Consider the following 23,518-nt stretch of genomic DNA (forward strand, 5'->3'; position numbering starts at 1 on the left):
CTGTCTACAGAGGTGATGATTTTACTGCAGTGCTGGTTTTACAAACTATTGTTCAAAGACATCAAAAAAGGCCAAAAATGGAAAGGGGGGGGGGGGGCATAGTGCAGATCATCAAAGCCAAAAAGTGTCCAGAATGAAAGAAAAATTCTGTTCCACCAATCTAGAGTCTATGGTGATAAGAGACCCAAGAAATGAAACACAGAATTATTACATTAAATTATTATTGATTTAATTGGTATTCTAGAAATGTGGAACCAACTCTATTAAACTTCACATATCTACAGTGCTTTATAAATTCACTAGATAACTGAATTATTGAAGCATTTCTTATTGCTTTATAAGAATCTGAATCTGGGTCCTTGATTACACATGTACACAGGCAAAAAACTCCTAAAAGTATTCCATGAGTAATTCCCTCTGAATTGCTAACCTGTGGTTTGTATCACACAGCAACCCTGCATTGTATTTCCAGGTCTCTATTCCTTTCCAGCTTCTAATGATTGTGAACACCATCCCTTTTCAAAGAGTAATCTCTGGCTTTCTGATCCATTTTAATACAATCATTTAAAATTGGGCTTCTTTGAAAATCTAATCTGGGATTTTACATACAGAAACAAAACCAGACCAGAGACTACAATGACGCCTGCATGTGCCTGCTTCTTTCCAAGAAAAAGCTGCACCAATGTGAAACTGCTGAAACTGAAAAAATAATTGTCTACTTGTTTCATGACATCTGAAGTGATACTCCAGAATAAAATTAGTTAGATCCCTGTGTCTAGCAAATTAAAGTACAAATGCAAGAGCTGGAATCATGCATTTCTTCCCCAGCACACTTCTGTGGTGCTTCAGAGGTGATGATTTTCCCGTTGAGCTCTAAGAGCAATGAAACAAAACACCTCCAAGTGCCTCTGACTGCACTGACACTGAAGACCAAGTCTACTGCTGCAGGAATGCAAGAATGAGAAAGTGCATGAGGATTTAAGGAAGCAGACAACTAATTGGCATTACTCACATGGATTACAGACAGGCAGGAAGCAGATTCTGCTCTTGTAAGCACCCTGATTAATACCTCCTTTGGCACCCTGAATTAAAATGAGCAGGGCTACTAAAGAAGCAGGGCATTATGAAGTGGGAGTAAAGTTCACAAAATACGGTGGGAGAGTTTGAAGAGGGATGGAAGCATTAAACATTTATGCTGGCAATAATCAGGTGAAAGGGTTTGTCTTCCCACGCTGTGGGAAAGATTACATCTCAGAACCACAGGAGAATGGGCAGCATGTTCAGTTTGGATAAGTGAGGAACAATTAATATGTTCTGCTGTGAAGAAGAACATTGGAATCATGGAGTACTTCCCAGTGCTAGGAAAATCTTCAAATATATTCCCCAATATTCTTCACCTTTAGGCAATATCTGTAAAGTGAATTGTCACCTTTGTAATGTTTCTTATGGAGCTGCAACTGCAGTGTGAGAACCTTACTCTGCCTACAGCTAAATAACAGGAGTTTTAATCTCAGCAGTTCACACAGCCCAGGCTGAGTGGGGCCTGAGCAGTACCTGACTACTGAAATCCTGCAGGAGGTGATAATGATGCCTTAGTAGATAGCATCATTTCTAAGGTATGTACACTGCACTCATTATGGCAGCTGCAGACACACTTCAAAGTCAGCTTTAAACAATTCCTTAAGCTGTCAGAAAAGCAGCAGGGACTGTTCAACACCAGACAAAGCCCCCACCCAAGAAGGTGAGTGAACAGTGGGTTAATCCAACACTGAGCTCCTGCTCCCTGTGACTGCACCCTGGGCTACCTGCCTTACAGCACACTCGGGCTGTCTGAGCTGCACCAGGCTTAGCACACTTTGGGACTACAATATCTGCAAATCTCATCTGATTCCAGCCATCTCCAAACCAGGGTGTCTAGTCTAGGCTAGTCATCAAGCCTTCATTCAGTATCAATGGCAAGGGATGAGAGTCCAAAGGGCACTTCACTGCTCTCTAAGACGAGCATTAACATATGAATCACTCTCTGCAAGAGCCTGTGTCTCTTCATTCACTTCAGAGGAAACCTACTCTACAGGTCTGATATTTGGAGAGCTGAAAGCCACCCACAGCACACAGCCACCACAGTGCTGAATAAGCTGGTTTACTGTAGATGAGATTCATAATAGGGGATCTGAGCAGATACAGGCACTAAGGAACCCAGTTCCTCATCTGGATAGGGATTCTGGCATCCCAAATATACTGCAGCATGAGATCATTACTCAGTTTCTTCCCCTGAAGTTTCAATTAAGTATGATATTCATCCTCATTTCCTCTTCTGCATTCCTTGTCTGGTTAAATCAGCATCTGTGCTTCACGTCTGGGATGACCATGTTTCAGTGGAGAATGAAGTTTATATAAAAATAAAAATAAGTTCTATAAAAACTTTAAACAGAGATTTGGAATAGACAGTAAGCAAGTGCTACCTAAGTACTTCACTTACACTTTTCTGACGCAGAGTTTCCAAATATATTCACCCTGTTCTTTATTTCCCAAACCACTTTGGAAAGTGAAGGGAGATGTATAAGAGGTGCTACACTGAAGAGTAAGAAAAAAAAGCTGATATTAGTAGCTACAAGCTAAATGCATTTCAAAAGTGACAATGTCCAACAGTTCCCTTAGGAGAAAATTATGGAACAAAATGGTTTGTGGAAAGCTACTCTAGTGCCTTTTTTAATACCATCTTCCTCCACAGGACCAACATGGAGTAGAGTCACAAAGTTATAAAAAGTCACTGTCCCTGGAGGTGTTTAAGGAAAGACTGGATGTGGCACTCAGTGCCATGGTCTGCCTGACATGGAGCTGGTTGCTTATAGACTGGACTTGATGATCTCAGAGGTCTTTCCCAACCTAACTGACTTTATGATTCTGTGACATGGTCACCCCTTTTCCTCTCCTTCGAGTCATGCCCTGTGGAGATACAGAATGAACTCACTTCCACTGTTACTTCATTTGTTTGATTACAGCCCCTTTTCCACATCTCTATATAAATGGAGAGTGCAAGCAAAACTCTCTTATCGTAGAACAACGCAGCACAACTACACAGAGGGGCCATGATTTTATTTGTAGCTTGGAGGGACACTTTGAATACAAACAGCAATAGCTGGAATATGAAAAAATCCCTGTGATGGCCAAATTACATGCCAAATGTACTAGGAATAGATTTGCTTGGAAGCAAGTGTTCCCTCTACAATGGGATGGAAACAATCTGTTCTGTTGACAAATACAAACCAAAACTGCATTGCTGTTGGTGAGGACATCTTATGGAATGGTTTTATGCTCAGACTGGTGCATTTGTTTTACATAATCGTGTCACCATCACAGTGATTACATGGTCACTCTGTCACCTCTCTGGGCAGCAGTGTTCTCCTATGGAGAGAGGCCCAGTGCTGTCACATAGATTGCTGAGATTTCAGAACTCAGCAGTTCTGAGTTCTTACAGTGCATGAATTCAAGCCATGAGTGAACTAAGCAGATTTTGCTTTTGACTCACTCTATGCACTATACAAGCAGAAAAAAAGTAACAATCACCAGAAATTATTTTGTCTCACAGTGTCTGCTTCTCAGACAATGAGATTTTATGCATGAGCCCCTCTCTAGCCACAGTGGAAGAAATAAGAACGAACCCTTGGGTCCTTGGGATGCAGCTACCACCCCAACAGGCCCAGGTCACCTTGTCACAGCAGCATGCATCATGGAATCATAGAATCATGGAATCATAGAATTGTAGAATCATAGAATAGTTTGGGTTGGGAGGGACCTTAAAAATCATGTTTCCAAAGCCCCTGCCATGGGCAGAGAGACTTTCCACTATCCCAGGTCACTCCAAGCCCCATCCAACCTGGCCTTGAACACTTCCAGGGATGGGGCAGCCACAGCTTCTCTGTGAAACCTGTATCTGTGCCTCACTGCTGGTTGAGATAACTGTAGGGAGCCCTGCTCTGTGGGTTGCACACTCATCTCAAAAGTAACCCTAAACCACTGGCATATGCAGGGTCTGTCACCTTTGGTGGGGAACACTTGAATCATCACACCAGTCTCTTACAACCTCCGGGAACGCTCAGGACCTCCAGTCCCCAGCAAGAACAGTTCTGTGAAATTACACATATGCAAAAAATAAACTGGCAGCAAATGATGGTGAGTGAAACTCCATCTTGCCTTTTACACTGCAGTAAAGACCTGATGTTGTACCACTGGAAACAGAAACACTGCACTCCTTACTGGGGACCTGGTGACAAGGAAGTCAGGTCCCAGTCTGTGAGTGGACTGTGCTCACGCTCAGATACATTAATGATGGTCACAGAAAAGAACCTAAACCATGGCCCTGCTGAACGTTTCTCTGGCTGTACAATCACACCTTGCCTTGTTTCTTACAAAGGAGCATTAGATTGCATACATTAAGCTCTACAAAGTCATTTAGAGCAACTTTCAAAGCCCGGACCGCCCACTCTGCCTTCCTCTGCTCCCACAGCCACTGGGATAAACCCAGACCTACCCAGCCAAGCTCAGCAGAGATCTGTCACTCTGAAAGACACCAGAGAGAGCCACGGATTTTCTAACTTGGGTTTGGATGAAACCCCAAGACTCCTCATCACATCTCAGGGTATTTAGCGTTGACTTTAATTAAAAACCTCCCCATGCCAAACCACATGCAGATGCAAACCGACGCCTTCAGCGTCTGCAGCGCATCGCCCGAAAAAGCTGCGCTGCTCCACTCACTCTGAGGTAGATGCATGAAGGAGGAACCTGCCTGTAAAATTTCCTCTTGTTCTGCAAAGTCTCTCTCTCTCTCTCTCTCTCTCGCTGCACTGCCCCAGTTTACCACAGTGCAAAAAAAACCCCACAGTCAAATAAATATATTCTTGGGAAGGAAGGGAGGCTGGTAGAGTGGTTTTTGAAGGCAGGCCAGAGACTATTCGGAACAGGGGACACACAGAGTGTTTTAACTGCTGTGATAATTCTGCATAAAGAGATGGTAAGGCTCTAACTCCTTGCTGTAGCATGCCATGTGTCCCTGAATAAAATTACTGCCATGCAGGCTGTTAGCAGAGGAATGCGTAAACAGACAATGTATCCTTGCATCAGTTCCACAAAATGTTGCACAACACAAATGCCTCTCGATGTGTCATTTCCTGCTTGGCCACCGGCCCAGCTCCTGACAGGCAGTCAACAAAAAAAGTAAAAAAAAGAAGAAAGAAGAAAAAAAAAAAAGTAAAAAGAAAGAAAAAAGAAGAGGAAAAAAAGGAAAGAAAAAAAAAAGAGAAAAATTAAATAAAGAAAGGCAAACTGAAAGATTTAAAGCTGTTCTACTCCAAAGCACATTCCACTCGCCTCAGACTTATCCCTCCACCCTCTCTGCCTTTGAAAGCAAAGAGGGAGAACTTCCTAAAAACTGTTATGGTTTTAAGTCGAGGAATCTCAAAAATCTCAATCACTTATCTGCTTTTTATAAGCCGGGTCGGCCAAACAGTTAATGTGGGGGCTGAGCAGAACCCCTGGCTGGCTCTCTCGCTGCCTTTTGCAGCGTGCACAGACAAAAGGGCGATGTGATGTTTGCTCATACCTTTCATCACGTGTGCACCTTGCAAGCAGAGAAACGCTCGGGAGCTGAATGAAGCACAGCACTTTTCTGCCCTGAAACGCTTCAGCTCAAAGCTCAGAGCTGCTTTTCCACTCACACTGATAAAGAAAGTTGGGGTCGGTGACTTTGGAGCCTACCTTTCATTAGAGATAAACTAAAGTTTCTGGAAGTCAGGGAAAATATAAAAATATACAGACTTCTCCTCCCTCCTTCCTCATGATTCCCCCATGACTGGGTTTGTCCCAGGAGTGGCCAGAATGGAGGATGTGCCTCCTATTCTAAAGGTACCACTATGGAAGGGCAAATCATTATTTCTGTAGTTGTAATGAGGTAAGGCAAAGGCATTAAAGGGGGCCTTAGGTAAAGATTTGGGTGGTTTCTTTGCTCTTTTTTTTCTTCTCCTCTGACTTCCTTTACAGTAATCTCTGGCTATCTGTCGGTCAGTTATGACCTCATGAAAACTTCTCTGGAAAACTTCTTTCAGCCCTCCCAGCTGGAAGGCAGCTCTGCTGGCTAAGATCTGCATATGGCAGAGGTTTTATCCTGGTTATGAGGAGAGAAAAATATCTGCAGGATTTCCTAATGATTCCCAAAGATCTTATACAACCCTGTCTCTAGACTGCATCACTCAGAGTGCAAAGCACTGTCTCAATCCAGCATAGAAACTGCAACACAGAAAATGTCCCTGGACAGTAATCTGGATAGACTGGAAGAGGTTCGGTAAAATGAAATAAATCTTTTCTGAGAAAAAAATCATCAGAAGACCTTTCCTCCTATAGAAACGGGCAAGTTTTCCTAACAGAGCAACCTGACATCACTGTCTCTATTAAAATATTTTCAAATAATAACAGAGAGGCAAGGCAGCAAGCTTCTACAAGCAGATGTTTAATACGACTAAATGGCACTTACATTTAAGAACCCGACTTTCTGAAGTGCTGAGCATCCAAAACACCAACTGGAGTCCCTGCATGCCACGACTGTTCAGCACTCCTGAAGTCAGGCTCTAAATGTCTGTGATGTCTGTCATGGCTTTGCTGCTGCTGCTGCTGGGAACCTCGCAGCTTTCGATTGCTCGAGTCAACTTGCCAACAGAAGGTCAGAGTGCCTTGCCTATAAACAAGCCTTACAAATTCACGATCTAAAGCATGATGTCATGTCTTAAAATGATAAGCTGGCAACAAAGTAAATGACATTTTGTAAAGATGTGCATAATTTTATGTTTACACTCCTCAGAATGAAGGTTCTAATAAGTCATTGGTTGTGTTCCTTTAAAGGGAAGTTTTATAACTGAGATGAATCACAACTGCAAAAGATCAAAGTTTAAAAACATCAATGATGCCATGGGGTACTTTTTAATCTTGTAATGAATGATGATCATGTGCTCTTATGAAGTTGCTCCAACTGCCAACGCCAGATGTGTATATTAAGGAAAAAGTTGTTTGTGATGTGACAGCTCTGGTTGAGCTGCCAGAGAGAGGAAAACTAGGATAACTAGCTTGAAACGTTGGAGTGAAATACAGATCCTGGCAGAGAGGGGCACTATTTGCCGATACATAACTTTTAATTCAAACACATTTGCTATCAGAGCTGCTCCTTGAATTCCTTATTGCCCCCAACCACCTAATATTCCTTATGCCACATAGATGCCAGGTACATTCACTGAATGATTGCTACCAAACTAATGTATCTACACAAGTGCAGGGTCTCTAAGAAGGAAGCAAAATTTCAGTGAAACTTCCAGAGCTCACTGGAACTACTCTTTCCCTACAAATTCAAGTTTAATGATGAACCATTCCAGAGATGTATGAATCCTTTCAGAATTAATTGAAAGGATAAGATTGCAGTATTCCACCAAAACACTAAAGTACAAATAGACATTCAAGTTAAAATTCTACTTTCTTGAAAAAAAAAAAAAAAAGAAAAAAAAGGGAAAAAGGAAAGAAAAGAAAAAGATGAAGAAGGACACAATAACTCCATGCAGGCCATAAGAACTCAGTTACTGAGCATTTCTAGGCTCAGCTATTCAAAGACACCAGCAAACAGGTATCCACATACAGAGGCATCTTAGGTGAAAAGTAAAAAATTCCAGCACAACTAGGAGATCTTGTTAAATTTTATGAACACAGACTCACTTTCAATCCACGGATCACCAAAACATCCTCATGCCAGGAGGATGCCTTTCTGTGCTGCACAGGGTAATCCACACTACTCTCCACATATCACTTTCAAACCTCTCTGCTCTTTCACCACGGTTGTGTCCTCTGCCAGGAAATTTCCTCTTTTGTAGATGCATCAAAACATGGATGGATCAATACATAGCCTCCAGATGGGAATGGCTAACTGGTATATAACTTACTCCCTGCTTTTTACTCCATGAGTGTAGCTTCCCCAGTGTCCTCCAAGTAAGTTACATGGAGCACCGGCTGCAAGTGAAAATTAAAAATGGGAACTGATTCACAGAGAGAAGACAGAACAAAAATCCCCCTGCTGTGACATCACAGCACCTCAGCTGTGAGCAGGTAGCACCACAAGTATGTACCTAAAGAAATGTATCCAGAGCTATTTGCTTTTTCTTAGCTGTTCTTCAAAGTGAAACTCTCCAGCCTGGACAGTTCTTACAGGAGCATTTGAGTTCCCACCTCGGTGTAAGAGGAGGTGACTCTGCAGCGTGTGTTGGCACGAGAAACACTTAACTGCATGAATTCTGTCTACATCTTTCTACTTCTGTCTTTGTGGTATTTTAAACTAAACACCATGAAAGCTCCTTGAAGGTCGTGTTTGTATGTGCAGATCAAAGGCAAAATAATTATTTGAGATGCTTCCATTATAGGGATTCTTTTAATGTGGTTATTCATCAAATAATTCTTAATCTCTAAGCATAATTTAAATAATGCTATACCTGGCTAATCCAATCAATTTAGAGTAATTTCTAGTTAGATTAAGAAAAAACTCCACAAGTGGCTCATCAGTGATACCCATATGATGTGAGACTGGTTACCAGCTAAATGTGCTAGACAGAGAGACAGCCAGATAAATCCTGATGGATTAAACAGACTTGACTGTATCTAAAAATAAGTGCTACCCATAAAACTGCTAGGACATGACAAAAAACAATTGTCATAAAAGTACAGCCATTGCAAAATAGATAAATCATGGCAAATAGATTTTTAGTGAGCTTGCATGGCTAGGAGATAAATGTGCTGGGTGAAAATCTGCTGGACTATGTTTTAAAAAAATATATTTTCTGTACACAAATAAGAAACAAAGACTATGCTGTTGATATACTGGGTTTTTTTATCTTTCTTTGGCCCTGGGGGTCTATGATGAGTCCATAGCTGAAAACCAACTTCAGGTATGATGAGATTAACCAGGTGCATTAATTATCTGATGGCAAAAGAATTTAAGGGCAAACAAAAAGGCACTATATTATATATTTCCTCTCTATGCTAGGACTGATCCTGAAAGATCAGGCTCCTGTTTTGTTCTAAATGTCTTCAGCTGGAAGCTCACAGGAGTTCAGGAAATGCAGCATGTTGCAGGATTGTATCTACTGTGTCTAAATCAGATTATATATAAATACACTGGGTTTAGTTCTCATTTACATTGGCAGATAATGTATCAAGACCTTGATGTGAATGAGAATCAGGTTTGGGATTGCCCAAATTCAGCCAAGCACTTAAGTGAGTGTTTAATGCAAGTATGTGTGTGGTCCAATAGACTCCAAATTAACCATGCACTCATATATTTTACTGAGCAAAAATCAGTGTTTGACAAAGATATACATGTTTCATTTACAGGTTTCTATTAAGCAAAATTAGGCAGGCATAAGAGCAAAAAGAAGGATATAATACTCACTTCTTGGCTCTCTTGGCCCATCCACTGTAACCTTTATAGCTCTGTGGTATGTAGCAACTTGGGGGGGATTTGTCAGGACAGTTATTGTCAAAGTAAAGCTCTTCCCTACAAAGAGAAAAAACAACAAGGAATGAGTGATTACAACATGAAAACAGTCACATGCATGTTCAGTAAAGAATCAGTTTAAAATTATTCCCTGTCGTTACCACAATCGTGAAAATTAAAAACATAACTGACCATAGGAGTTTTCCTCCCCTTCAGTTTTACTCTATGTCAAGAATACGTCCATGTGTTGACAATCTAAATGTTTCTTATTTAATAATGGGTCATCATACAATGACAGAACAAAAGTGATTCACTGCTGAGGACAAGCCAAATTCTTTGCTGCATTGAAAGTGGTGTAAATCCAAAGCAAGTCAAATAATTTAAAAATTTACTCCAGTTTTGCAGCTGTGTGACAGAGAGCAGAATGTGACCACATGTTATTTACTTCACACAGTTTTATCATTTCATTTGTTTGACTTGACTACAATAAGATGAGGAAAGAATATATTTTCCTTCTGGGAGATGTTTTAACAGGGAGTCAGTGTCTCTGTCCTTCATATGCCAGGGCTAATATGATGATATCATCATTATGGAACACGCCTTTTTTCCCTACACATTTTCCATCTATGAAATACCAAGAAAGCCCCCAACTTTCCTGAGAGGGTGAGCAATGTCTGTGTGCACGTACTTTGCTATCGTCAGTCTTCATTGTTGGGCTCTTTTTTTGTTTTTGGGTTTTTTTTTTTAATTTTTCAAAGCTTGAATTCAGGCAGAGATTGCACAAGACCATCTACAGCCTTCAGCTGAATGAAAACGTTAAAAAGAAATAAATAAAGGGAGCTGCCTGCTTCTGAGCACACATTCTCACAGGCCTGGCCCCCGTTTGGGAGACTCACTGACAGTTGTAATCTGTTAGATATGCAACGGTTACTCATGTCAGATAGTCAAAACTGAAAACTGTTTCAAGACAGGAAAAGGTGGGCGTACAACAGTGACTCAATAAAACAGTCAGCAATCTTTGGCCTTCATGCTCATTTAAGCTGCTACTTTACCAGACACTTAAAGCTCTTTTTTTTTTTTTTTTTTTTCCCTCCTCCCTGGGTGTATTTGTGCATTTTTGCTGCTAGGGCTTTTCCTCTCGCTGAACTCTGAAGGCATTCAATCAAGGCACAAATCTTAAATGCTATGTAACAGCACAAACTTAATGCAGTTTTTTCAGGCCTAATACAGAACAGCTTATATATAAGGCATAATACAGAACAGAGCTTTGTCTGTCAAATCTAGTGATTGGTCTTTCTTTCTGGTCCAAGTCGTATATCCCCCAAACCTGCCTGAGACATGCATCATTTATTATCAGGAGTGCAACTTCAAACTGTCTTGGCTATAATTTTCATGAACTAGAATGTGACATGGATTTTTTTTAAAGGAAATACAACTGTCATTTAGAGTAAAATGATTTTCCAGGTGAAGCTGTGCTCCAGCTGTGCCCAGCTCTCTGGGAGATGCTGGTTAGAGGGAAGGTCAGGACCCTGGCAAATAGAATTATAGAATGGTTTGGGTTGGAAGGGACCTTAAAATCATCTTGTTCCAATCCCCCTGCCATGGACAGGGACACCTTCCACTAGACAAGGTTGCTCCAAGCGCCATCCACGCCTGCCTTAAACACTTTCAGAGATGGAGAATCCAGAGCTCCTCTGGGCAACCCGTGCCAGTGAGTCACCACCCTCACTATTTCTTCCTAATATCCAATTTAAATCTTCCCTCTGTCAGTTTAAGCATGCAAAAATCTCAGGATGCTGAATTCTGTCCCACTGTCATGGCTGAAAGTGGCTTTTCCCATTTTCACTGGAAAAAGGAATATTTCCTAAATCATCACAGGAGCAGAGTTAGGTGTATTTTGGATGTCCAGTCTTTGTCCAGTCCTGCCCACCTGCTGTGCCAGAGGTGAACTGTGTGTCCTGTCAGCACAGGGTGTGGGCAGCCTTCACACACACAGCAGCAGCCCTGCAGTGCCTCCACACTGCTTGTCCAGGGCTGAGAAGTGTCTGTGCCTTTTATCCCTCTCCAAAGAGGAATTCAGCCCACTGCACAAATATAATGTATTTATATATATATAGTTCTCCAGGCTCGGGTTTAAGGCTTCCTTTGGCACCAACTTACCATGCCAAAAAGTTGTGACTTTTAAATTGTATGCTGATGACATTCAGATCACAGCAACCCTTAGATGATCAGTAGAATATTACTGGTAACAAAGACACTAAAAGGGGCTTTTCTATACACCTTTGAGTGAAGAGTTTGGCCTTCTATGCTATTGTTCTCTTTAAACAGCAAATCCCTATAAATCTCTATTATGACAAAAAAAATTACCTCAACAAAATGTACTATTTGTAAGAACCTGCAAAATCATTCTGTGGAAAAGCACTGCAATATTTTCTACACTAAATATATCTCAACAGGATACAGTGGCTAGAAAAAAAATGCATTCCTTAATAAAAAGAGCTACATTTGGACTTTGAAAGTGAGAATTTCTGAATTGTCACCTCCCGGCCAGCCTGAGCTGAAGAGGAAAGCAGCTAATTTGAGAGGGAAATTGGTTTTGCCCCCTATCTGGTATTTTACAAACCCAAGTATGGATGAAGTAACACTGACGAAGCCCCCTCACACTCCATAAACCACAGAGCCCTTCATTGTGGGGAGCTGCACGGCCCTGCCAGGGCACTCCAGAGCTTTCAAGAGATGATTTACATATTACAGGATTAAGAATGAAATAAATTTTTAAGGTCCCCTGTTTCAGTGATGCTGATGCCTTCCACAGCTATTTCACAGCTATCCCTCCTCAGCTACAAAAATCCTTTAATGCACTTTTTATCACCTTTCTTTATTGCCTTTAGTCATTTCAACTATCCACTTTCAGAGGTTACAGACTAATTGTAGCTCTCTTTTATTAAATTCCCCAGCCAAGCAGTCATCTGGCACTATTGCTTCAGTGTGTCTAAACTGTGCATTCTTTGTTATTCACACATGTGAGCCGAGCTGACACAGAGGAGGATGAGATGGACATATGCTGAAGCACAAGGCAAACCCCAGAAAGGAGCTTGAAAGGAGACTCAGCAGCTTGTGTGTGCGTGTTGCATATTTTTTCAGTTAGATGCTAATGTGATTAAAATATCGGGACACAACAAAATTAAGGTTATGATCCTTTGCTTATTGAAGACAGGAATTCTTTCTTCTCTGCGCTGTGGATCGGGCTTGTAAAAGTGAGCTACTGCCTGAAAACCACATACAAACAACTGCTGCATTTGCATCAAACACTCCAGTTACTTACTCTCATGAATCCAAAAAAGGTGTTTAAGAGAAATTATGCAAACAGAAACGTGAAGCTTCTGTCAGGCAAACAAAATGAATATGTATAAAAATCGAGTTTCTCCATTGAGCCATGGGAAGCAAGTAAAAACGTGGGAGAGGAGGTGAAGTGGTAAGTTGATGATTCAGACTTTACAATCAAATTTAGAGATACAGAGATCAAAGCACAAGCTGCTTAGAAAGATGTAAATCTCAAGTCAGGAACAGGTGTGGATTAGTTTCTTGCCACCGAAAAATAACTTCTTTATTAGTTTATTCTTTCCTTTTCTACTTCAGGACTTGTATTTACTGATATTTGTCTATGTAAGGAGCTTTCTCACTTCTGTTTGCAACTACTGATTTCTTTTCCTTCTGTTTTAAGCAGAGTTCTAAAAATCCATCATCAATGATAACTCTCCTTCTCTCCTTCTCTCTTGCTCTCTCTCTCTCTCTCCCCCTCTCTGTTCTAAGTCTGGAAGACAAGTCTGGACCAATTTCTCCATCCTGCCTCTGGCAGGAGAATGCAGCATTTCAGATCCTCCACCGAGTCCCGGCTGCTTCAAAGGAAAAGCCCTACTTTCTTCCGTTAAGATCATAAGAAATATAGGGGGAGGGGGTCAGCTCTGTTTGGACATAATTACACTTCATCAAAAGAAGCTTTCTTCATCTTCCATGCGTGAAAAGTCTGCAAGCAGTTAAGTCTGTCTTTTTTCTTCCTTTTTTTTTTTTTTTACTTTTTCTTTTTTTTTTTTTTTTAAATATAAAAATTGCTACTTGGGAAACTAGCCAAAACTCAGAAAGCCAATATAGTAAAACAGTGCACACCCTTTGTTTTTCTTTGAAGTCTCTTAAATAAATATGTTGAGGGTTTGAAAAGTATACTATCACTTTTCCATAGATTCTACCCAGATTGATCAGAGAAAAAGTCTATTCCAAGTCTGCTAGATAAAAATATAAATTAAACTACTGGAACCAAATTTTAGGAGCTCTGTGTTTGTGTCTGTATCTGTATCTACTGAGGCTTTAGGCCGTCTATTTCATTTCCTATGCTTTAATAAAAAGTATATATCATAGGTTTGAAATGAAATCCTCAGATCAGAGGTAGTGCATCACATTTCAGTCCTTTTTCAGCATTACTAAAAGGCTGATACACTACTGAACTTCTACTGTAAAGCAGTAGAGATGGAGCCAGAGAACTTTCAAACCTAATCCATCAGCAGAATAACAAAGCAAACTGATTATTTAAATAAGACAAATGGAAGAGATAGGCAACACCTTATTCACAGGGGGAATAAACTCCATATTTATGTTGTATTACTGTTGGCAAAATTATTCTTTCTTTCAAGTTATTATCTATTATTAATTCTTTTTAAGTTCTAAAATGATAAAGAGAATTTTTGGCTTGCTAATTAAAATAAAGAATAGTCACTGTAAGTCATGCTTATGGACTTACTTTCACAAAGCACTTGTAAAAATGTGCTGACTGATTTGGACTATCTGGGCCTCTGTCATATGTTTAAATTATTTTTGGACAAAAACTCTTCTGTAGGATGAACTGCAACTGCTTTCTAAAGAATATCACTGTAAAATTTGCCTTATTGCTAATTTCCCAGAACAATTATTCTGCATATTTTGCTTTGTTTTGCCCCATGCAGGGCTAATTAAAAAAAAAAAAAAGAATAATTACTTCAAACACATAAGGGAAAAAAATATGTCAGTTGGATCAATGTCTGATACAACACTACTCCTGCAACAAGAACTGCAGTGCCAGCTTCCTTTGAGCTATCCTTTCAATCACTACCTGAAGTTGGAAAGCTGCTGTGCAACCCTTAAAGAGGAATTTTCGCAAATTTGCAATGATCACAAAAGCTTTCTATAAGTGCAGTGCAGTTTTCAGATTATAGGAAACTCCTAAAGAGCTGGAAGACAATGACAGCACTCTACATCTTAAAAAAAAAAAAAAAAAAATAAAAGAAAAAAATTGAAAGTTACCCTGTCATTTAAAGTAAAGGTTGAAGGTTGAATTTAGTTCATGCCCAAGCTTACCAGCAATTCATAAAAAGTCAACCAGCTTACTCAAAAGAAAAGTGGGGGTGATTTTCACAGGTTATCAACAGTTTGGTTTAAAGGGCAGAAAAGCCACTAGCAATCTTTCTACCAACAGCTGCTAAGCTGTGAAAGATTTAAGTCCCTAAAGAATACAACCTATAGAACATGTGATATGCAAAATCCCCCTAATTACAGGTCTTCTACAACAACTTCAGAAGTGGCTCTACTGCTAAAGGGAATTCTCCACCTCTCACTGCCATGGCCCAAAATACACTCCCTGACTCTGCATAACCTGGATCACAGATATTCCCTTTTCCTTCCACCCTTCCTGGGTGATTCAAACAGGGAAGCAGGTACTCCTTTAATTGTTTTTCAAAACCTGTCTGATAAAAAGCTACAGAGAATCCTGACTTGCTTTGTGCAACTGCTGAAGTTTCACAATAAAATATGTATATATCACTACAAAAAAAAAAAGACTGATAACTTGAAAAATGTGGCCTAGTGGAAGGTGTCTCTGCTTATGGCAAGGGGTTGGAATGAGATGAGCTTTAAGGTCCTATACAAACCATTTTCTTCTGTGATTCTATGAACAAGGGATTTATGGGTTAATCAATATTTCATCGTGAAGTTTGACATCTTGGCACCATTTTTCACATCATTACCAACACGTAAAAGGCAGCGGCCTACCTCTTCCACTTCTGCCCACAAATCGTAAGTCATTAAATCTGGCCACCTGGTTCTTCATCACGGCAGAAGCGTTTCGCAGCTCTGCAGAGTAGTTCTCATCGTTTCCAGCCATGACGGTCACCACCGTCCCATCGGGCACTTCTCCTAAGGCCACCACCTGCAACAACAGGGAGACAATCACGACTGGTGAAGCCACACTTTGGAGGTGTGTGCTCCCCTCCCCGCTCTGCAGGCTGCCGCGCTCGGGAAGAAGCTCTGTGGTGAGGAGCTGTGCACAGAACAAAGTGCCACATCAAACACAGAGACATCGTGTGTTGTCTCCGTTTCTCAGAGCTTCTTCATTGTTGCATTTCTTCAGAAATGCGCAACATCCTCGTGTTGAGTGCACGCTTTAATGCTTGCTGAAGGACAACTTTGTTCTTAGCAAGCAGGGAGCAGTGTGAGAACACGAGGCAAGGCTTGTATCTGTGAATAATGCACGGGAAAGCATTTAAAGAGAGCATTTAAAATGGAAAGCTAGAAATTAGTATTAGCAGTCTTGTCACCTAGATTCAGTTCTGTTCTGGTTGCACCCATCAGCCTGACCCCTGAGCTCCTCAGACTTCAAGCCAGAGGGATCCCTGCATCCACCCATCCCAGGAGTGGCACTCGGGGCACCAGCAGGCAAAGCTCTACGCCCAACATGCTCCACAATGGAGCACTTTATGGCTGGAATTCAAACTCCTCATGTGCTATATAAAACAAAGCTGTATTTCCTTGTAGGCATGTAAATTTTCATAGTGCTTGCAAGAGTCGCATGTGGTTAGTGCTGATACCTCCCTCAAATTCCAGGATGGGTGAACAGAAGATATCAAAGTATTTCATTTCTCCTTGCGTTCCAGCTACCTGATAGTCTCCCTTTCATGCTTCAGTGGTTGTGCAGTGCTCCAACATCTGATTAAATAAATGTCATGAAGCAGACAGCTTCTGATTTGAAAATATCAGGAATACCTACAGTGTTAGTGCTCTGTGGCTTCTTAAAGCAAAAAAAAAGTTACAAAGGAATGCTAAGTTACTAGGAAGAAAATATACACACAAGGAAAAAATGTCCACAAAAGTATTAATAAAATAACCTCATCTTCCCCTGCTGGCTAATTCTGATGCTGAAAATAAATTTATAACAAGAAGAAATTCAGAAACATTGCACAGCTGAGCCAGAACTTGAAAAAATATCTTAAGCTACAAAGTGTCTCCCCTTGTAGTTATTACCATTTTACATGGTGAGATATGAGTTTTTATATTATTCAGAGTAATTTATTCTGTCTCCTGTAATAAATACTACATTTTATCACATAGCCTTCCTGAAATGTCTTTTCCATAAATGATCCTGGCTGAAACTAATAATTGCAGGTTGCAGGTGATATTAATTCAGTGGAAAGAATGAGGAGTTCTGGATATGTAGGGAGAGCATTATGTGGTCCAGTGAACTGTACAATGTTTCTCTAAAACAATAAAGAGGAATTACAATAATATATAAATAGGCCATATTACTGAAAACTATAGCTTATTTTATTTAAAAGAAATATTGAAGAGAAAGAAGCAAGTGAAGCTTAAACCCTATTTGAAAAGAATTTACCTGCTTTTCTATTTTTGCATAAAACAGCAGTTAATATCACCCAAAACTAAAAGCTAAAATTCACCACAAACTACTGTGAGGTCTTCATGTATCAAACAAAGATTTTACTTTCAAGTCCTATGAAAGTCCCTGAACAGAAAAACAAAGGAACCACCATTGTGGCTAAGATCTGAGGTCCCAGTAACTCCCTGCCTTGGGTCTGGCAGCAACTAGGTCTAACAGCTTCAAAGCCAGGTGTAAGGAATAATAAATAATAATCAAATAACAAATAATAATCTGGTGAACAGATTACAGAGCTGACTCTAACCATTAACAAATGGATACTGGCTTAAACTGTGAAGCATGGGGCTTCAGACTACTTATAAACCACTCCCTTCCCAAACTGCAGCAGACCGCGTTATCTCTGGACCGTCTTGTCATGCCTATCAGCATCCCAGGGAGTTGCACCCTATGCCTTTTATACCTCACAAAACAACAACAACAAAAAATCACATTAACTCCAGAAATGCAAAGCACCTGAGAGTGCAGCAGGAAGCACAAGGCTGCCAGGGGCCTGGGAAGAGGGAGGGAGGTGCCTGAAGCCTCAGCTTACCTCTTTCTCCCCAGGTACCCACAGAGCATGGACAGGGAGTGCCATCATAGCCCCCTCTCGGTCCCAAACCCAAGTACAGCTTATAACACCTGGCAGGAGGGAGCAAAATCCCTTAAAAGGCTCCCCTCTGTCCTCTGTTGCTTTTCAGAGCTTTCCTTCCTGCCCTTTCCACTCGGTGTCAGTTCAATTTGCCAGCTTAGCCATCAGCCCAGAGCTGCACGTGCCGCTGCTGTCGCCGAGCGATCGCAGCTGATCAAGAGCTGCATCGTTACTGAGAAGCCTTGGATGCAGCATCACTGTTCATCTCCTTCAGAGAGGACCAAAGGGTAAGACAAACCGAAGTCAGAGATGAAAATAAAAACTTTGGCTCCTAAAATAAAGCCCCGTAACATGGGAAGCTCCCCTGCCACGCAGCAGGAGTAAAAGGCTTATTTTTTTCTTACTTTGATACTTTCTTACCACAAAACAGCCTAAGACTATTGCACAGGTACGTAGAAGTGCTGGGTAGAAAAAAGATTCACAAAACAAGTCTGAAACCTAGAGAAGCACCCGTCATTTTGAGAGTTTTCAAAAGTAATTGTACAAACTGAACAACTATTAGCATACACCCTGATGTGGCAATTTTATGCCACGTATCAATACAAAATTAATTACATATTCTTAGAAAGAGGATTGTAAATGCACTGTGAAATGAGTAAGGACTGTGTTAAAAACTAAAGACTAGAGTAGCCACAGTGTGCATTCCTTACCTATCCTTTAACACTCAACATCTCTAATATTTCAAAATCTTTATTTTCCATATTAAGCTCCCTAGACATTTTGATGGTTAAAAGTAGATTTTGCTCTTTTTTTGTTCTCTCTTTTCCTTTCAACTAGAGTTCAAAAAAGTACATGAATCCCCAAAACAAAACTAAAGCAATTCTTATGAGTTGAAAATAACTATGTGTTTTTTGCATAAGACAATTCTGGTTAGGCAACCTGTTTGCCCAGTTTCGGTCCAGTGGGATTTGAACTGGCCAAAGTATGTAGCCTGAAGACGGAAGTTATAAGCACAAAGCAAAACTCCTATACAACAGCAGGTACTCAGACTTTCTGCAGAGTAAAATGCTTGTCTGAAAAAAAAAAAAGGCCAACACTAGTGTACATGCTATCTAGTTCCTCTCAAACATTGATATCTGCCACTTCAAAAGCTTTCTCGTGAAACACTGAATTCAAACAGCCTCTGAAAGTAAAATCTTCTGTATTGAGAATGCTTTTCCCAGACATTGCCAGAAGAGCATCTGAAACTATTAAAAACATTTCAGTGTCTTGTAACTTAAAACAGAATAACTGATTCGTGCTACTTTTTGTTTCAAATCTACATCTGGGCTGAAAATTTATACAGCAGGTTTCAGCTTGAAGCTATTTAAAACAGCTGAGTTATAAACTCCGAAAATTGGGGTTTGGAGGGAAATGCTGACAGACCCTGAACTACTGTGGTGCTACTGGGGAGATGTTTTAGACTCCACAACCCATTTTTTCCCCAGCCTTTATGTCCACTAAGACTCTCTGCTGCTATTAGCATCATACAGAAGTCACTTCTAACCTCTAACATGGCAATCTGGGTTTTTATGACTTGCAGTTAAAACTTCCACAGAGGGGCCAAATTCTGATGACTTGTCTCAAATAAAGTATTGCTGGCTACTGAGATTAAGAAGTGAATATTATGTGGACCTGGGTGAACAATATCCATTTATTTTATTCTGGAATACTAACAGCTAGAGCTGTATTAACAAGTACTCATCAAATACTCATCCCCACAGAACTAGTCTGCATTAACAACCTCCTTAGTGAGCACACGACAGGGACTCCCTCCCCAGTGTGTGCAAATATTAATACATAAAATTCAAACCTAATGGTAAGCCAACACTATTTCAAAAAATTATAATCAAACCCAGCACTGTTTATAACAGACTTCCTCTCCTGCATATGATTTATATCTGTTTTTTAAAATTAAAACAGTGCTATATCCAGCGTACGTTTTTGCTCGAGATCGCTGCGAGAGAATTATGACACACTTAACACACCACTCAAAACATTATCATCAACATATTATTTATTGCCAATAAAACTTCACAAAGTGTGTTGTCTGTGAGCTATTTCATTTTCAAGTTATTGTTTAGCTGAGGTTTCTATAGCTCAAATCTGTCTCTTTTTTCCCTTTCAGAGCTGATTCCCATTCTGTTGTAACACAACCAAGTGTTTCACTGTATGACACATGCAGCTCCTTTGGTCTAAAACTACTGGGCAGCTCCATGCAAGTTGTATTTGAAAAATAAAATAGATTTTTTTTAATGGTCAGAAGTATTTCAAGTGAGTTTCAAATTAATATACAGGTAAAGAAGGGCATATATAATTTTGGCATATTTTAAAAAGTACGTATAGCATATGAAAACCCAGCTGCACCCACAGCAGCCAGGTACAAGGGGCAACGTGTACCTCTGATGCATCTGAAAATCGGTCAGATCTGCACACAAGACCCACATGTAAGACAAATATAAATACATATATATGAACACAAAAAAGATTGGGGAACAGTCTGATCCTTTGTCTACCTTTTTATCACATGCAAGCATTCTTATTGTAATAATATTCTAAATACTTTAATATTTAGTTCAGATCTTTCCCTTATTCTAATGAGATGTGACCGCATCCTTTGAATTGCTGTGAGGTAGGAGAAGGCTCAGACACCTCAAATGAGAACAGCAACATGAGCACGATAATGCAACAGCTCCTGCATCTCTGCTTTAAAGAGTAACTATAACACCAACTGAATCTAGTGCTCAATTAAATTATAATCACAATTCTCTGAAAGCTCCTCCTCCTTACCCCGCAGCCCCTCTGAATCAGAACCACTGTGATCCACATGTAGAGAGCATCTGAGTGCTACACCAAGCAAGACACCCCACTTTCTGCCATTTCTGCTCAGTCTGACCATCGTGTCCTGCACAAGCAGGCCCTGTGCAAAGGGTTCCTCCTGCAATTCCAGCCTCTCCAGGCTGTTCCCACACACAGGAGCACTTCAGCCAATCCTCACCCGCACACCCGTAACATCTTCAAAGCAAACCTCCATCGTTATCACCGCTCACTTTACCAGGGGCTCATTTAACCACTTTCACTATTTCTTCCCGAACAAACGGCCGTGATAACACGGCTGGCACTCGGGAAACACAAGAAAAAGGCGATGTTCTGGAACGCACTGCGTGAGACTGTTTCCAAACTTTTCTGTCTTTTCAGGGATTTCCAGGTGTGTTATTTTTCACAGGAAAATGTGGGTATGTTGAGACCCTCGAAGGGCAACCCCACCTCACTCTGACCCATGCCCTGCTCAGGAAGGCACCTGGGGACACCCCAGCCATTGTCCCCTCCCTACCAAAAGCCACGAGAAGGAAAACTCCAGGGGGAACACTTGGAAATATTGCTAGAGGAGGAAAAGGGCTTGCTTTAAAGCCCGCAATTATTGTTGTTATTATTACAGGGTTTTTTTTCTAAAATCGTTTCCTCTCATTAGCGCGCCGTGGGGATGGAGACAGAAAATTAAAAGCAGCATCCCCAGTGCAGAGCGGGGTGGGATTTATTATGGAAATGTGCGACCCTGCCAAGGAGAGCCTCTCTGGGCAGCCACTTCCTCGGTTGTCCACCAGGAGAAGTGAAGGGGCCCCGTGTCCTCTCCTCCAGGTGCTCTGTGACCCCCTTTCCCAGCCCCATCTCTGTCCGGGCTCTTGGGGGGCAAAGCCCGGATCCCACTCTGCCTCTCCAGCCTGACCCTCGCACTTCCCCCGCACGCTTCAGAGCCGCCCCAAAGGCCCCAGTCCCACTCCCGGGAGCGGAGAGGAGGAAGGGCCACCCCCGTGGGTCAGGGATGGTTTCTCGAGGCGGAGGGGTGCCACACTGAGCTCCGGCCGAGGGCTGAATCCCTCCTTCCCCAGGGCGGGAAAGCAAGATTTCTCCAAAAAAACCCCATGGAGAGAGTCTTTGGGGAGCAGGGGGTGTCTCCTGTGGGGATGCTGAAGGGGACACAGGGTGCCCCTGGGCTGCGGGGGGAACACGCCGGCAGTGCCCCGCGGGGATGGAGATAACGGGATGGCTCCGGGGGTGCGGGCAGAGCATGGGGGGCACCGGGGGCGCAGCGAGGGTGGCAGAGGGGGCAGAGCTGGAGCACGGCGGGCACGAGAAGCGCGGCAGGACCGGGGGCACGGCGGCCACTGCAGGACCGGGAGAGGGGGGCGAGAGGCACTGCGGGGGCTGCACTCCGAGACACCGCGGGACGGGGGCACAGGAGGCACAGCAGGACGGTGACAGGATACAGAAGGCACTGCAGGACTTGGACACTTGGAGGGGAGGGCGGGAACACAGGAGGCATTGCAGGACTGGGGGTCACAGAAGCCCCCCGGGACGCGGGAGCACAGGAGGCGTTGCAGGATGGGGGTGCAGGGGAGGCATTGCAGGGCTGGGGGCGTCAGGGGGGGCACTGCAGCCCGGGGACCACCGGAGACATCGCGGGAGCAGGGGGGACACAGGAACCCCTGCGGGCCGGTGGGGCACTGAGATGCTGCAGGAGGGAGGACGGGAGAGCACAGAAGTCCCTGCTGGCCGGTGGGGCACAGAAGGCACTGAAGGACCGAGCTAAGGGGATGGAACTGCGGGACACATCGAGAGAAATCCCTGCGGGCCGCGGGGCACAGACGCTCCTGCAGGACGGGGATCACCGGAGACACTGCGGCCGGGGGGTGGGGGCACAGAAGCCCCCACCAGCGGGAGGAAGGGCAGGGGGCGCGGGGGGAGCATCCCGGGCCGCGGCGGCGGCGGGAGGGGGGTGTCTCACCTTGAACGCCACCGGGAGGGTCTTGTTGCAGCGCCAGTGCGAGGGCAGCACGGAGCAGAGGAAGTTGGGGCTGTCGGTACGGACCAGCTCGGCGGGGTGGTCAGCGATGATCTCCACCATGGTGCGGTTATCGTGGGGGCGCAGCCGGGGCACGGCGGCCGCCGCGTCCTGTTGCTGCTGCTGCTGCTGCTGCTGCTGGGCTACCACCACCGGGCTGACCTCGCTCATCTTGCCGGGCTGCAGGCTGCTGGAGGGGGGGCTGAACCTCCGGCTGGTGCTGGGATCTACGGGAATACGCATCACAACAGCCACAAGTTAGCGAATTGGGGGGCGGGGGGGAGGGAGCGGTAGGGGGATCGCTGGTAGAGGAGGAGTGTAGTGGGGGGTGGGGGTTGTAAAAAAAAATATATATCTAGCGAAAAAAGGGGTGAATGAAAAAGTGGAGGGGTGAGGATAAGGGGCAAAAAAGCAAATCAGATAAAAAATAGGAAAAAAAAGGAGCGGATTAAACGCACGAAGAAAAAAAATCTCAGTCTGTTTTTGTTTTGTTTTGTTTGGGTTTTGTTTTTTTTTTTTTTTTTTTTAAAGAAAGATGGACGGGGCGAGGGGTGATGCCGGTCTGGGGGCGCCTGCAGCCTGGAGCAGCGAGGAGGAGGCAGAGGCTGGCGGCGGGTCCGGGGCTGCCCCTCTCAGCACAGCCCGGCTGGAAACTGCATGGTCCCGGCTTCTGCCCAGCTGCAAAGCGCTGCCGCTTCTCCTCCTCCTTCCTTCCTTCCTTCCTTCTCGCACAGTCTCTCTGCTCTTTTCCCTCCTTCTAGCCACCGCTTCTTCCCTCAAGTGCTCGAGTTTCTT

General features: G+C 42.8%; 1 protein-coding gene across 5 annotated transcripts in view; it reads right to left on the minus strand.

The window, feature by feature from the left end:
- Window positions 1-22,989, minus strand: part of RUNX2 (RUNX family transcription factor 2) — a 157,078-nt gene extending 134,089 nt beyond the window's left edge. For all 5 annotated transcript variants that reach the window (XM_063153129.1, XM_063153127.1, XM_063153126.1 and 2 more), the window contains exons 1-3: window positions 22,667-22,989; window positions 15,596-15,752; window positions 9,473-9,577 (exon numbers count right to left, since the gene is read on the minus strand). In XM_063153129.1, coding sequence (XP_063009199.1) covers window positions 9,473-9,577; window positions 15,596-15,752; window positions 22,667-22,966 — 562 coding nt within the window. In that variant the 5' untranslated portion in view covers window positions 22,967-22,989. The remainder of the gene's footprint in view (window positions 1-9,472; window positions 9,578-15,595; window positions 15,753-22,666) is intronic.
- Between the last annotated feature and the right edge of the window lie 529 nt (window positions 22,990-23,518).

Source organism: Melospiza melodia, chromosome 3, assembly GCF_035770615.1.
Source record: "Melospiza melodia melodia isolate bMelMel2 chromosome 3, bMelMel2.pri, whole genome shotgun sequence".
Lineage (NCBI taxonomy): Eukaryota > Metazoa > Chordata > Aves > Passeriformes > Passerellidae > Melospiza > Melospiza melodia.